This window comes from Engraulis encrasicolus, chromosome 2, assembly GCF_034702125.1.
Source record: "Engraulis encrasicolus isolate BLACKSEA-1 chromosome 2, IST_EnEncr_1.0, whole genome shotgun sequence".
Lineage (NCBI taxonomy): Eukaryota > Metazoa > Chordata > Actinopteri > Clupeiformes > Engraulidae > Engraulis > Engraulis encrasicolus.
In genome coordinates this window covers 52679968-52691303 of record NC_085858.1, presented here as the reverse complement: position 1 = coordinate 52691303, position 11336 = coordinate 52679968, and the positions used below count along the sequence as shown (strand labels likewise).

General features: G+C 44.5%; 1 protein-coding gene across 2 annotated transcripts; it reads left to right on the top strand.

Annotated features, from left to right (window-relative positions):
- The first annotated feature begins 3162 nt into the window (after positions 1–3162).
- Positions 3163–10629, top strand: rnf25 (ring finger protein 25). 2 transcript variants are annotated; one of them, XM_063191469.1, is made up of 10 exons: positions 3163–3209; positions 5270–5341; positions 5567–5663; positions 6103–6170; positions 6428–6497; positions 6787–6858; positions 7086–7232; positions 8759–8848; positions 9193–9330; positions 9533–10629. In XM_063191469.1, exons 1-10 carry the CDS (start codon positions 3178–3180, stop codon positions 10526–10528), a joined length of 1782 nt encoding a protein of 593 aa, XP_063047539.1. In that variant the 5' UTR covers positions 3163–3177; the 3' UTR covers positions 10529–10629. The 2 variants fall into 2 exon arrangements, with proteins under 2 accessions (XP_063047539.1, XP_063047547.1); XM_063191477.1 differs by lacking the exon at positions 3163–3209 and adding an exon at positions 4124–4298.
- The last annotated feature ends 707 nt before the right edge of the window (positions 10630–11336 follow it).

Here is an 11336-nt window from a genome sequence, read left to right as displayed (position 1 = left end):
TGTGACACAAATGAGACCAAATGTAAATGTAGTGTAAATGTCCTCATGTGTTTCCTATGGACATTAGCTCTTGTGTACACCTGGAAACTGTGAATATGTTCCTCTGGTGACCCCTCCATTTCATCTTTACTATTGTATTATTCTGCCTGTGTTTAGTGGTGTATTGTCCAACAAATGTGAAAGCCATGTGTTCTCCTTTCTTCTGGTGAAAAAAACGTGAACCAATGCCGACACCAGCTTCCAGTTCATCCATTGCATTGTCATTGCAAGGTGAAAGATAATGAACACTTTGCTCAATGGCCACAGTCAACAAATAATAAGTCCAAAGTTCAGTCTAACAAATCATTAGTGTCCAAAAAGTATTTTTTACTGCAGTTGTCTGGGTCTCAGTGAGGCTGCACCCAGGGGTATATCCCAGCCTATCCCAGCCACATTGCCTATTTGTGTGTGTAAGGCGGGACTAGGCAAGTTAAGTGTATAGTGCATTTCATACACAGTGAAAGTTCAATGTGCTTCACACAAAATAAAAGAACAAAAACACAGCTGATAAATAAATGTTAAATGAAAACCAGTGCAATTTTGTCTGAGAATTTTCTTACCAGAATGCATTGTAATGTCGCAGTGTGCGTGAACGGACCCTGAGTTCATGACAGCAATGTGAGACTAACCTAACTGACACAGCCACACACAGATCAACACATTTTGTTTCCATAATCCCTTGGCCCTTCAACAGCACTTATGTCCTGATGTTTCACTATACAAGCTGGTGTGATACGAGTGTAGCAGTTGAAGTCAAAGTGTACTTTATTGTCAAAAATCTATGTAGCAAGTTCAAGTTCAAGTTCAAGTAATTTTATTTGTCACATACATGGTATTGTAGTGAAATGATGATGGGGTCATCAGCTCTGCATCTTAAGAATTAAAGAAGTAAAGTAAAAAAGGAAATAAAAGGTGAGAAATAAGTTAAAGAAAAAACAAAGAAAATTATTATTTAAAAAAGTCACTGTTCAGCAGTCGCACTGCCTGGGGGTAAAAACTTTTCCTCATTCTTTCTGTACTGGCCTGAATGGTTCTGAGTCGTCTGCAGGACTTAAGTAGGGTGAACATGTAAGAGTTGGGGTGTGAGACATCCTGCATAATTTTCCTAGCCCTGGCTCCCACCCTCTTAGTGTAAAGACCCAAGAGTCCTGGAAGGTTGGCTTTGATAGTACGCACCACTCTCTGTAGGTCCTTCTGTTGTTGTTGTGTGCAGCTTCCAAACTAGGCCGTAAAACAGCCTGTTAACACACTTTCCACCGCTGATGAATAGAAGGTGGTCAGGATGGGAGTGGAGACCTTAAACTTCCTCAGTAGGCGGAGAAAGTACAGCCGCTGCCTGGATTTTGCTGTCAGGTGTTGGGTGTGTAGTGACCAGGAGAGGTCCTCAGTCAGGTGTACTCCCAGGTACTTGCAATTTGAGACCCTCTCCACAGGCTCCCCAGGCTGATGGTAAGTGGCGTGTATGCCCTGCTCTGCACCTTCCTGAAGTCCACTACCATTTCTTTTGTCTTGCTGACGTTCAGGGCCAGGTTGTTGGACTGGCACCACAGTGCTAGGTCATCCACCTCATTCAGGTAGGCTGTCTCGGTGTTGTTTGAGATGAGACCCAGCACCACGGTGTGGTCAGCAAATTTTAAGATGGAATTTGAGCTGCTGGTGGTTGTACAGTCATGCGTGTAGATGTTATAGAGCAGTGGGCTCAAAACACAACCCCGGGGCGAGCCAATGTTGAGGGTCAGCTGGCTTGAAGTGACACCTCCACCTATTCTGACCACTTGAGGGCGATCAGTGAGAAAGCTGAGCACCCAATTGCACAACTGTGTGTTGAGTCCCAGCCCCCTCATCTTGTCAGCCAGGCGCAGGGGGATTATGGTGTTGAATGCTGAACTGTAATCTATGAACAGCATTCTAACATAATTCCCCCTCCCCTCATCCAGGTGGGACAGTGTGGTATGTAGAAGGCTTGAGATGGCATTATTATATTATTATTATTATATTATATTCATAGCAGGGTTAACATAGAAGATTGAAATTACATTTGACCAGTCTCCAATGTGCAGTTAAACTAAACATATAGATAGGTAAGACATTGATAATAATCACACACACAGCCGCGCGCGCATGCACGCACGCACACACACACACAACACACACAAATACACATTCGCAACAGCAGAAGTACAATCATGGGACATACAACTACAAAGGCACTACAGTAAATGACCAGAAAAACAAGCCCACTTCAAAGAAGACAACCACTTAGGCCTAACTTTATTCAGGTGCACACAGCAGCAAGTTTTAATGGTTTGGCTAAAGACAGCAGAGTCCATGTAGTGCCTGCCTTAAAAGGAATGGCATCCTAGAGGAGAAAGAGTCAGAAAGCCAGCCATTAAAGGAACTCTCCCGTATTGTCTTTTGCAACTTCACTGCATGCTGCTGAAGTGAAGTGAGTCACATAGAAAAAAAGACATCCACATTTATTTTTACTCACTATCTGATGTGTCATCCTGAGAGGACTACCTGATGAAGGCCTAGTTGCCGAAACATCAGCACCAAGAAAAAAATAAAAAGTGGTGAATTGTGAAGAAGCACTCCTATTTGTGAAAACTGCAGGACTAATATTGAATGTTCACCACATAGATGTGAAAGTGTTATTTTTTAGGAAATAAATGACAGTGCTCAGGACTATGTTTTCCACATATGATCCACATATGATCCCTGTGTGGTTTGGGAGTCTTGTCTTGGTGCTGTGTATCTGTCTGTGTGTATTCCATCATTAGTGGAACACCTCTGTAGCTCAGCCCAGGTTCTTCACCTCGGATGTCGACTGACTGACAACAAATTCTAAACATCCTGGTGAAACAAGTATCAGGCTACTGTAGATAAGAGGAGATTGGTGTACTTACTTAGGCCCTAATAGAGTTGAAGAAAAATGTGTATTTCTTAGATGCAATTTCCTGCATTTTAACCAAATTGTGTCCCGTTTCAGCTCAATACGGAATTGTACTTTTGTTTCTAAATACTGGACAATTCAGTATTTCAAGGGACGGTTGGCAACCCTTTGCCACTGAACATTTCAGCATCAGCTAAAGGCAGTCATGATGCCCCACGGCTGTAGGGAGTGGGGCCTGTAGCCAGATGGCTGTGGGTTCGATTCCTGGCACTGTCAGGTAGGTGGGGAAGTGAACAGCCAGCAGCACAATGCCCATCCTTGGAACATCTATTGGCCTGGCCCATTGCATGGGTCAGGTAGGCATGGGCTACATGCAATGCTAAAAAGGGAAAAACCGCAACACCGATGCTCCCATTTACTTCATTTTAATGAAATTGAAATGAAGTAAATGGGAGCATCGGTGTTGCGGTTTTTCCCTTTTTTCATTTTGAACTTAACGTCTTTTGAACCTGCACCCGAAAAGCATCTGGATGTGCGTGAGATTGGACTTTGCTACATGCAATGCTAGGCTACCTATACCAGTGTTTTTTCAAAGTGGGGGCCAGGGACCTCTCGGAGACTGCGAAGTGGTTCTAGGTGGACATACCATACAGCCCCCAGTGGGGCACTGACACAGACATAGACTATGGTTGTGAAAGGGGGTGCACAGAAAAATAGTGTGGCACAACCCATGTAAGAAGGGCCTTGACTGGACTCCACTGGTAGACTATGGGGGCCTTGACTGCAATCTACCGCTGTATGGGTCATGGTGAGAACCCCTGACCTATCTACCTACCTCTATTTTTTTTTTTTACAAGCCTCTATTTATACAACTCTTTTACTGCTTCATACTTGCAATAATACCGGTGCGTAGACCTGCTACTATTCTAATGTATTTGCCCCAGCACAGTGAGCACACCCGTGTTTTTGTTCATCTTCTCCCCTGCTGTCATGGTACGACGCATGCACGTGACCTTCTGTTTTTCTCCATCATTGCGGCCCTAACGCCACTATTTTACACGTTCCATTTTTGGCAATTAATCGCTCCACCCGTAATTACTAATTACCTACATGACAACTGTAACAAACCCGCAATGAAAATGTCATTTCCGTTGACTACTACTGTAGTTCTAGCTTGGTCTGGCTCACTTGGTCTGCGCTCCCTCTAGTGCTGGAGCTGCACGAATACTCACTACTCTTGTACAACACAAGAGAGTGCTGTTTAGCTTTTGTAGCCTGCTTGTTTCTTATGACAGCTAGAACTACCTGCAGTGAGTGGAGGTAGCTAGCAAGCCTAGCATTCATGAAGGATGGCTGCTGAGAACGAGTGAGTTTTATGAACGTTTCCACTGTTTTCTTACACGATAGTATATCCCACACCGACTGCACTGGATGTTGATAGTTGATGACCAGCACATTTCATCACTGGTGTTATACGAGTTTGTTGTGGTTGTCTGGTCTACTAATTAACGTTAGGTAGCTAGCAAGTTAGCTAACTTTACAGCAGCACACCCCATCTAGATATGTAACTAACTTGGACAGCTAGCCATGCCGGTTGGAAGCTGGTGTAAATAATGTGCATTTCGCTTTCGCAGTAATGTGTTATCAACGAAGTTATGAGAGGGTGGAGTGGCCGATGTTTTCGGGTGAAAAATATTAGCAGTGGCCTAAATAGAGGGCCAGGCAGTCACACCAAGTCAGGTCAATAATGTGGGCAGTTTTGGAGGCCACTTAGCTTCTGTATTTACAAGTTGGTTAAGCAGATGTGTGTCCAATATAGTTTTGTCTGAAGAAATCTAAAATTGACCTCGTTGAATTGTAGGCTTGTTTAGTTTGTTCGTTCGAGCAGCGTGTTATGCATAATTGGTGCATTGGACAACGTGTTACTATCATGTCCGAGGTGTCATTATTTACCTAATATTATGAAACGCAGACTGTGACTACCTCGATCGATATACAAAACACCTTTTGAAAATATCATTTTGAAGTATTTATCTCCTTCATGGAGCTGGGGCATGACTGAAAACAAAAATGTGTGTGGGGGTGAAGCAGGATTCTGAGTACAGTATCATGTAGCTTGCACGAGTTGTAGCTTTTGTAATGGCCACGAAGACACGGTGTGCCCGTTGTGTCATGTTTGATACTTTGTAGCGCTCTGTGAATCCAGGTGCTTAAGTTGTTACTTTGTTAACCTGATGTGGAATAATAACAGTAGCTATTATGTATCACATTATTAGCCGCCGCAGAAAGGCAAGTGTGGAGTTCTGTTTACTAAATCTGGGCTCCTTCTTCTTGCAGTGTATTTTCTGAGATTGAAGTTCTGCAATCAATCTACCTAGATGAACTGAAAGTTATCCAGAAGGACAGTGGGTGAGTAGTTGTTATTAGGTGCTTTTTTGAATATCAACCATTACTACAGAGTTATGCTACTTGTAGTGATCTACTGAAGTCTTCAGAGGATCTCTGAGCTGTTTTAATCAGTTGAGGAATGAATTGAAGCCTATTGTATTTTCCTTACTATGTCGAGATTGTGTGTGTTGTGTTTATGTGTGTCTTTTCCTAATTGCATCTGTCTGTCTTTTCTGTCTTTGCTAGAGGGTGGGAGGTGAGCTTGGTCCTCTACCCTTCTACTGCAGAAGATGTCCTCTCTCAGTTTGTCCGCCTCACGCTTACCCTCACACTAGCTTCTCAGGTATCCGGCCAGCTTACGGCAGCACAGTGTGCATTTCTCATTTCCGTCGTCTCGGCCTCTCTGTCTACTCTCTCCAGTGTTTCCCCCACGGGATTTTCTTGTGACAGCAGTGCTGTCATTTGGCCAAATCTGTAAACCCAACTATGCTAATGAGTCAAATCTTAAAATAACCCAATATATAGTCAACTGGATACTTGGGTTAAACAAAATAAATAAAATGAGACTTCTATATTTCTTTGATCATATGGTGTAATTTATAGGGCGTTTTCCTTTGCTAAATTATTTTAATCCCGAGTGGGAAAAGGGACTTCAAAACCATTCTACTCAAAACAACATCCCCCACAAATTACACCCTGAGCCTACTGATCAACGACTTTTAAAGTACATTATAACTTTCAACAAGCAGTAAGTTGTATTCGTTTTTTTAATGTGCTTACAGTACCCTTCCTTCCCACCGGTCATAACTATAAAGAACCCCCGAGGCCTGTCAGATGATCAGCTACTCAGGTAATATTGACTCCCAAAAATCAATTGACGCTAAATGCCTAATGATGTACAGTACAAATGTGTATGTATGTTTGTGTGTGTGTGTGTGTGTGTGTGTGTGTGTGTGTGTGTGTGTGTGTGTGTGTGTGTGTGTGTGTGTGTGTGTGTGTGTGTGTGTGTGTGTGTGTGTGTTTGTGTGCACACACATCTTCTGTAGATCAGCTTAGTGACGTCATCGTGACTTGTGCTTCCTTCCATCTCTCCTCTGTGTCTGTCAGTGTGCAGAGATGTCTGCAAATGGAAGCAGAGTCCTGTCCAGGGGCACCAGTACTGTACCAGGTCATCGAGGTCAGTCCTCTCTCTTTCATTCAGATTTGGAAATGGGTGTGGGGCATGTATATTTATGAACATATGGAAATACAATGTAAATATACCAGAGTTTGTGCAATAGCTACTTTTCTTTTATAGTTCATAATACAAACACACTATAACACAAAACAAAGTATAAAATACAATAAAAACTTATCTTCATACTATAGCTTTTCTGCATACTATAAACGTTTTCCTGTATTGGCTTCCTTCCTGAATTTTTAATCTCTCATCAAGCGTTCTCTGTCTTCTCCCTCCATCTCCACAGAAAGCCAAAGAGATCCTAACAGACAGCAATATTCCCCATGGGAACTGTGTCATCTGCCTTTATGGATTTAAGGTCCAGTGTTATGATTACTCAACACCACACACACACACACACACTCGCACTCTCTAGTTTCTCCCTCTCTTTCTCTCTCACATGCGCACAGACACACCATTGACTGTATTGACTGTATTTCAAAGTAATACATACGTAGTCTTTGACTGACACTCACACATGGTTTATGTCCCTCTAATGTATGTCCTCATGATTAATATATGACATGACATATGTATGGCCCACAGGATGGAGAGGCCTTCACCAAGACCTCCTGCTACCACTACTTCCACTCCCACTGCCTAGGCCGCTACGTCAGCCACTCCCAGATGGAGATCCGCCAGAGGGAGAAGGAGATCGAGGAGGACAAGAGTCGCGGCAGACTGGACGAGGAGGTAAACGGTGGCGTTAGGTCCTTTCCGATCATATGCGGACTGCCGGACTCCCATCCTTGGCCTGCACTTGTGGCCTCATGTTTCGCAGACGTCCTGCCTCCGTGGAGAAAACAGTAAAGTTTCCCCGCTGTCAGCCCAGCCACAACAACTTTTGGGGGACTACTGCATTCTTCATTCACCATCCCAAATGCAAATGCAAACTGACATTAGAATTGAGCTTTTGCAAGATTTAAAAAAAAAAATATATATATATTGGAATACATTTCTGTCATCATGTGACGTCATCTGGAGTAGGCAAGGCAGCTAGGGAGGACGGGAGTTTAGAAGGATATTAGAAAGAACCTAAGATGTTCAGGTAGTGGGTTGAAAGTTTTTAAGCTGATCTCCAGTATGACACATTTCAGATTATAACATAGTCCTCAAGTGTAATGTGACCTGGGGGAGCTGTGGCGCAGTGTGCTGAGGCACCCGTCCATGAAAGGGCTCGCATGCCCATGGGGACCTTGCCTGACTCTTGCCCGGCTCTTGCCTGGCTCTTGCCCGGCTCTTGCCCGACCTGTAGTTCCGCGCAGCTTTCTGAGCTCCACTACTAGGTCTGGGAGCATGTACAGGATTCCATTTCTCCAGTCAAAAAATAAACGGAGCATTTATTGCTTCAATATCAACAAATTCCTTCAAAAATTCCTGTTCTGTTCATCTCTAAAGCGTCAATGTAGTCTACGTATAATATGTCCTGTGACTCCTCAATGGGAGCTGCAAATTGATGTTAAAGCAATAAATGCTCTTGATTATTTTTTGACTGGAGAAATGGAATCCTGCTACATGCTCCCAGCCGTCCATGTGTGTTGAGTGCCACGAGGGGGCTCCAGAACTACAAACACACACAGAGGTCTGGTAGGAACCAGGCTAATGGGGACCCAGGTTTGAATACGACCAGGGTCATGTCCCAACCCTAGCCCATCTCTTTCCCCATTATTTCCTGTCCACCTCTTACATCGTCTAATCATAATAAAGGAAAAAAAAAACATGTATAGTTGAACGTTTTGAATACTCTGAAATTAGGCATGGTACAATAGGTTACATCTAACAACATGTTTTGCTATCCTTGTTATTTTTTTCTTCAAATGTCGGCCGTGGAATTATTTCCTGCTTCATGAATTGCAGTCTGTACGCTTTTTTTGTAACCACATTTACATACTTAAAGGAGTTCAGGAATTTATGTTCACTTAGCCATAGTCACAAGAGAGTGAGTGACTCATCTAGTGTCTGACCCCAAGTTCACACATACCTGAAATGACTAGGTAGTCAAAACATAGTGTTGAAACATGATCAGCAACAGCAAGTCAGATGGTTTTGATTCTACTGTATGGCCTCTAATGAGATCCACCATGTGAGGCATCAACATTCCTTAACAATTTATCATGGCATATCATATTTCTTGCTGGTATACATTTATCTACCCACCCACCCACACACATTACCTCACTTTAACTCTGTCTCTCTCTGTCTCCCTCTGTCTCTTGCAGAAGTTGGAGGTAGTATGTCCAGTGTGTCGCGAGGCTCTGGCTTGTGACGTTGACAACCTATTGTCTTCCCCAGCACCTGCAGCCCCTGAGGTAAAAGTTCAGATGAATCATGATCTGTCACTGGGCCGACACTGCTGGATTTCAGCCACAAGGGGGCACTGTTGGCAAGATGGGTGTGTCAGGGGGGGAAACCACAGGGAGCTATCCCTGGATCTGTCTGCGGCTTACAAAATAAGAGCACAATCCATAATGTGTATCTGTGATTATATATTAAAAATGTAGACATCTGTAGGACAGGCCGCGTGAACTGCTTTAAATAGTCACAGGCCGATGAGAGACCCTTGCAGCTTTCCATACACAAGCCTTTGTTTTTGATGTGTGGCTTTTGGAATGTACGTATATAAATGGTTCTTTATCATTTCTTTGGCACACAGATGACGGAAGAGGTCGTGGGAGTAGAATTCCGTCAAAAATGGGTGGAACTGCAGAGGGTTCTGGAACGCCAGCGACAGAAGGGTGGAATCATTGACCCTGAGGAGGAATCCAACCGATTCCTTATACATATTAACGAGGTAAGACTTGCAGTTTTTGTTTTGTTTTTAGGCACTCCAGTGACTGTAGCACAATAGGAAAGCTTGCAACACAATAGTAAAGCCATGTATGGCACAGAGTTTGTGTGTAGATTTATTCCCTTTACTTTCGTTTTTTACTGTTGTTTGTTTGATTCTCCTTCCGCTTGTACCAAGTAAACAGTGTTTTTATACTGTTCCACAGCCCCCTCCTGAAGCCAACGATCCAGCCAACAGCACCTCGGATCCCCCTGCCAGCCCCCTCGAGACCCCTGCATGCGTCCCCCAGTCCAGTGGCCCCCAGCCTCCACAGACACCCCAGCCTCCAAGCCATCATGGCAAGGGGAGGGGCCACTCTGGCAGAAGAGGGCGGGGTTACAACCAAAACCACAACTATAATCATAACCACAACCATTACCATCATCATCGTCATGACCACAACAGAGGTGGCAGAAGGGGAAGAGGAGGAGGAGGAGGAGGAGGAGGTGGTGGTGGTGGTGGTGGTAACGGTGGTGGTAACGGTGGTGGTGGCGGGGTGCCTGCCGGTGCCCCTGATGGTGCACCAGACCTCACAAAGCTCTCCCTCGCCTCCGAGAAGCAGAGCAATCACATGAGGGCCGAGCCAGTCGTAGCAGCCCTGAATGGAACCTGTGTGGTGGACGACGCAGTGCCGTGTGGCGAGCTAGAGGAACAGGAAGTGAGAGAAGCAGCCAAGGAGGCCGATGTGGCGGCGGCTCAGGACAAAGGCCAGGACTGTAGCACAGAGGCTGGCAAGCCCCAAGCCACATGTCCAACTGGCAGCAACCAAGCCCCGCAGCAACAGACAACAGAGCCCGACAACACAGAACAAGATCAAGAAGTCAAGGCCCACCACAGACCAAGCGGCTCCCCAGAAAGGCCACAGGGGCGTGGCCACCACTGGCACCAAGGCAGGAGGAGGGGCCACCACAACCAGCAGCAGCCGCATTACCCGGGGCAACAGGCTGGCCAATGGCAAGACAGGAACTTTCGGGATGGGGAAGAGAGAGACCCTGCAAGAGGAGGGTATCACCATAGGGGAGGCTACAGAGGGAGAGGCAGGGGAGGTGGAGGAGGAGGAGGTGGGCACCAGAACCGCGGGGGTGGTGGTCCTTACCGCGGAGGCCCGAGAGACACGCACCAGCGGCGGGCGGAGAGCGGACTGGAGAGGCCGGTGCTCTGACATAGGCCTTGGGGAGGTGCACCCACGCAGACCCTGGGTGTTTCTCCCTGTCTTTATTTAACAACCAGACTTGCAATCAATAAAGTAACACAAGAATTACATTTTCCCTGTGTGGATTTCCTTTCATGTCATTCATGTTTTATAATGTATTTGTTTGCCCCATATTGGAGTGTACCAAAGAATTGTTTAAGACATTATCAGACTGATGAAATGCCACGTAAGCGATCAAATGCTAAAACATGAAAGAAAGTAGTTCACTTCTACCAGATCATAAGCCTCTCTGAAGTAGATTGACTGGGCAGCAATGTGTTTGAGAATTCTCTAATTTGAAGCAGGACAACTTTATACCTCTCTATATCTTATAACTTAACACTGCCCGTGGCCTTCAAAATATTTTGCTTGATATTTAATGCTTTGAATGAAAACTAAATGCTTCACATCAACTGCATTTTAGTTAACTGGTCATGCATTGATCATTTTTCCCTTGCTTGTGAGTAAATTGTCTTACAGTTTTTCTCCATCTTTTAATTTCTGGTACATGACACAGTTCTGAAAAAAGTTTGGTTTTCCAAACCCATAAACCAATGCCACTGAACGTCAAACACAATTCCTTCTATTCTAAACCAATTGCTATTCTATGTGTATTTCATCACATGGGCAAACTCCGTACCTGTGTTTACAATAAGCAACCATCACTATTTAAGAACACATTACATGTGATACTGATGATCAGATGAGTGGATGCAGTGAGTGCACACTTTTTTTTAGTTTTTGAGTGCTAAAATATGTAATACACGAAATTGCTTCC

What these genes read in the sequence shown, in the direction of transcription:
- rnf25 (XM_063191469.1), top strand. Translation starts at nt 3,178, where the DNA reads ATGGCTGTGGGTTCGATTCCTGGCACTGTCAG. An exon ending in GCGGCAGACTGGACGAGGAG is followed by an intron (nt 7,233 to 8,758) that starts GTAAACGGTGGC and finishes TGTCTCTTGCAG; the next exon opens with AAGTTGGAGGTAGTATGTCC. An exon ending in TCCTTATACATATTAACGAG is followed by an intron (nt 9,331 to 9,532) that starts GTAAGACTTGCA and finishes ACTGTTCCACAG; the next exon opens with CCCCCTCCTGAAGCCAACGA.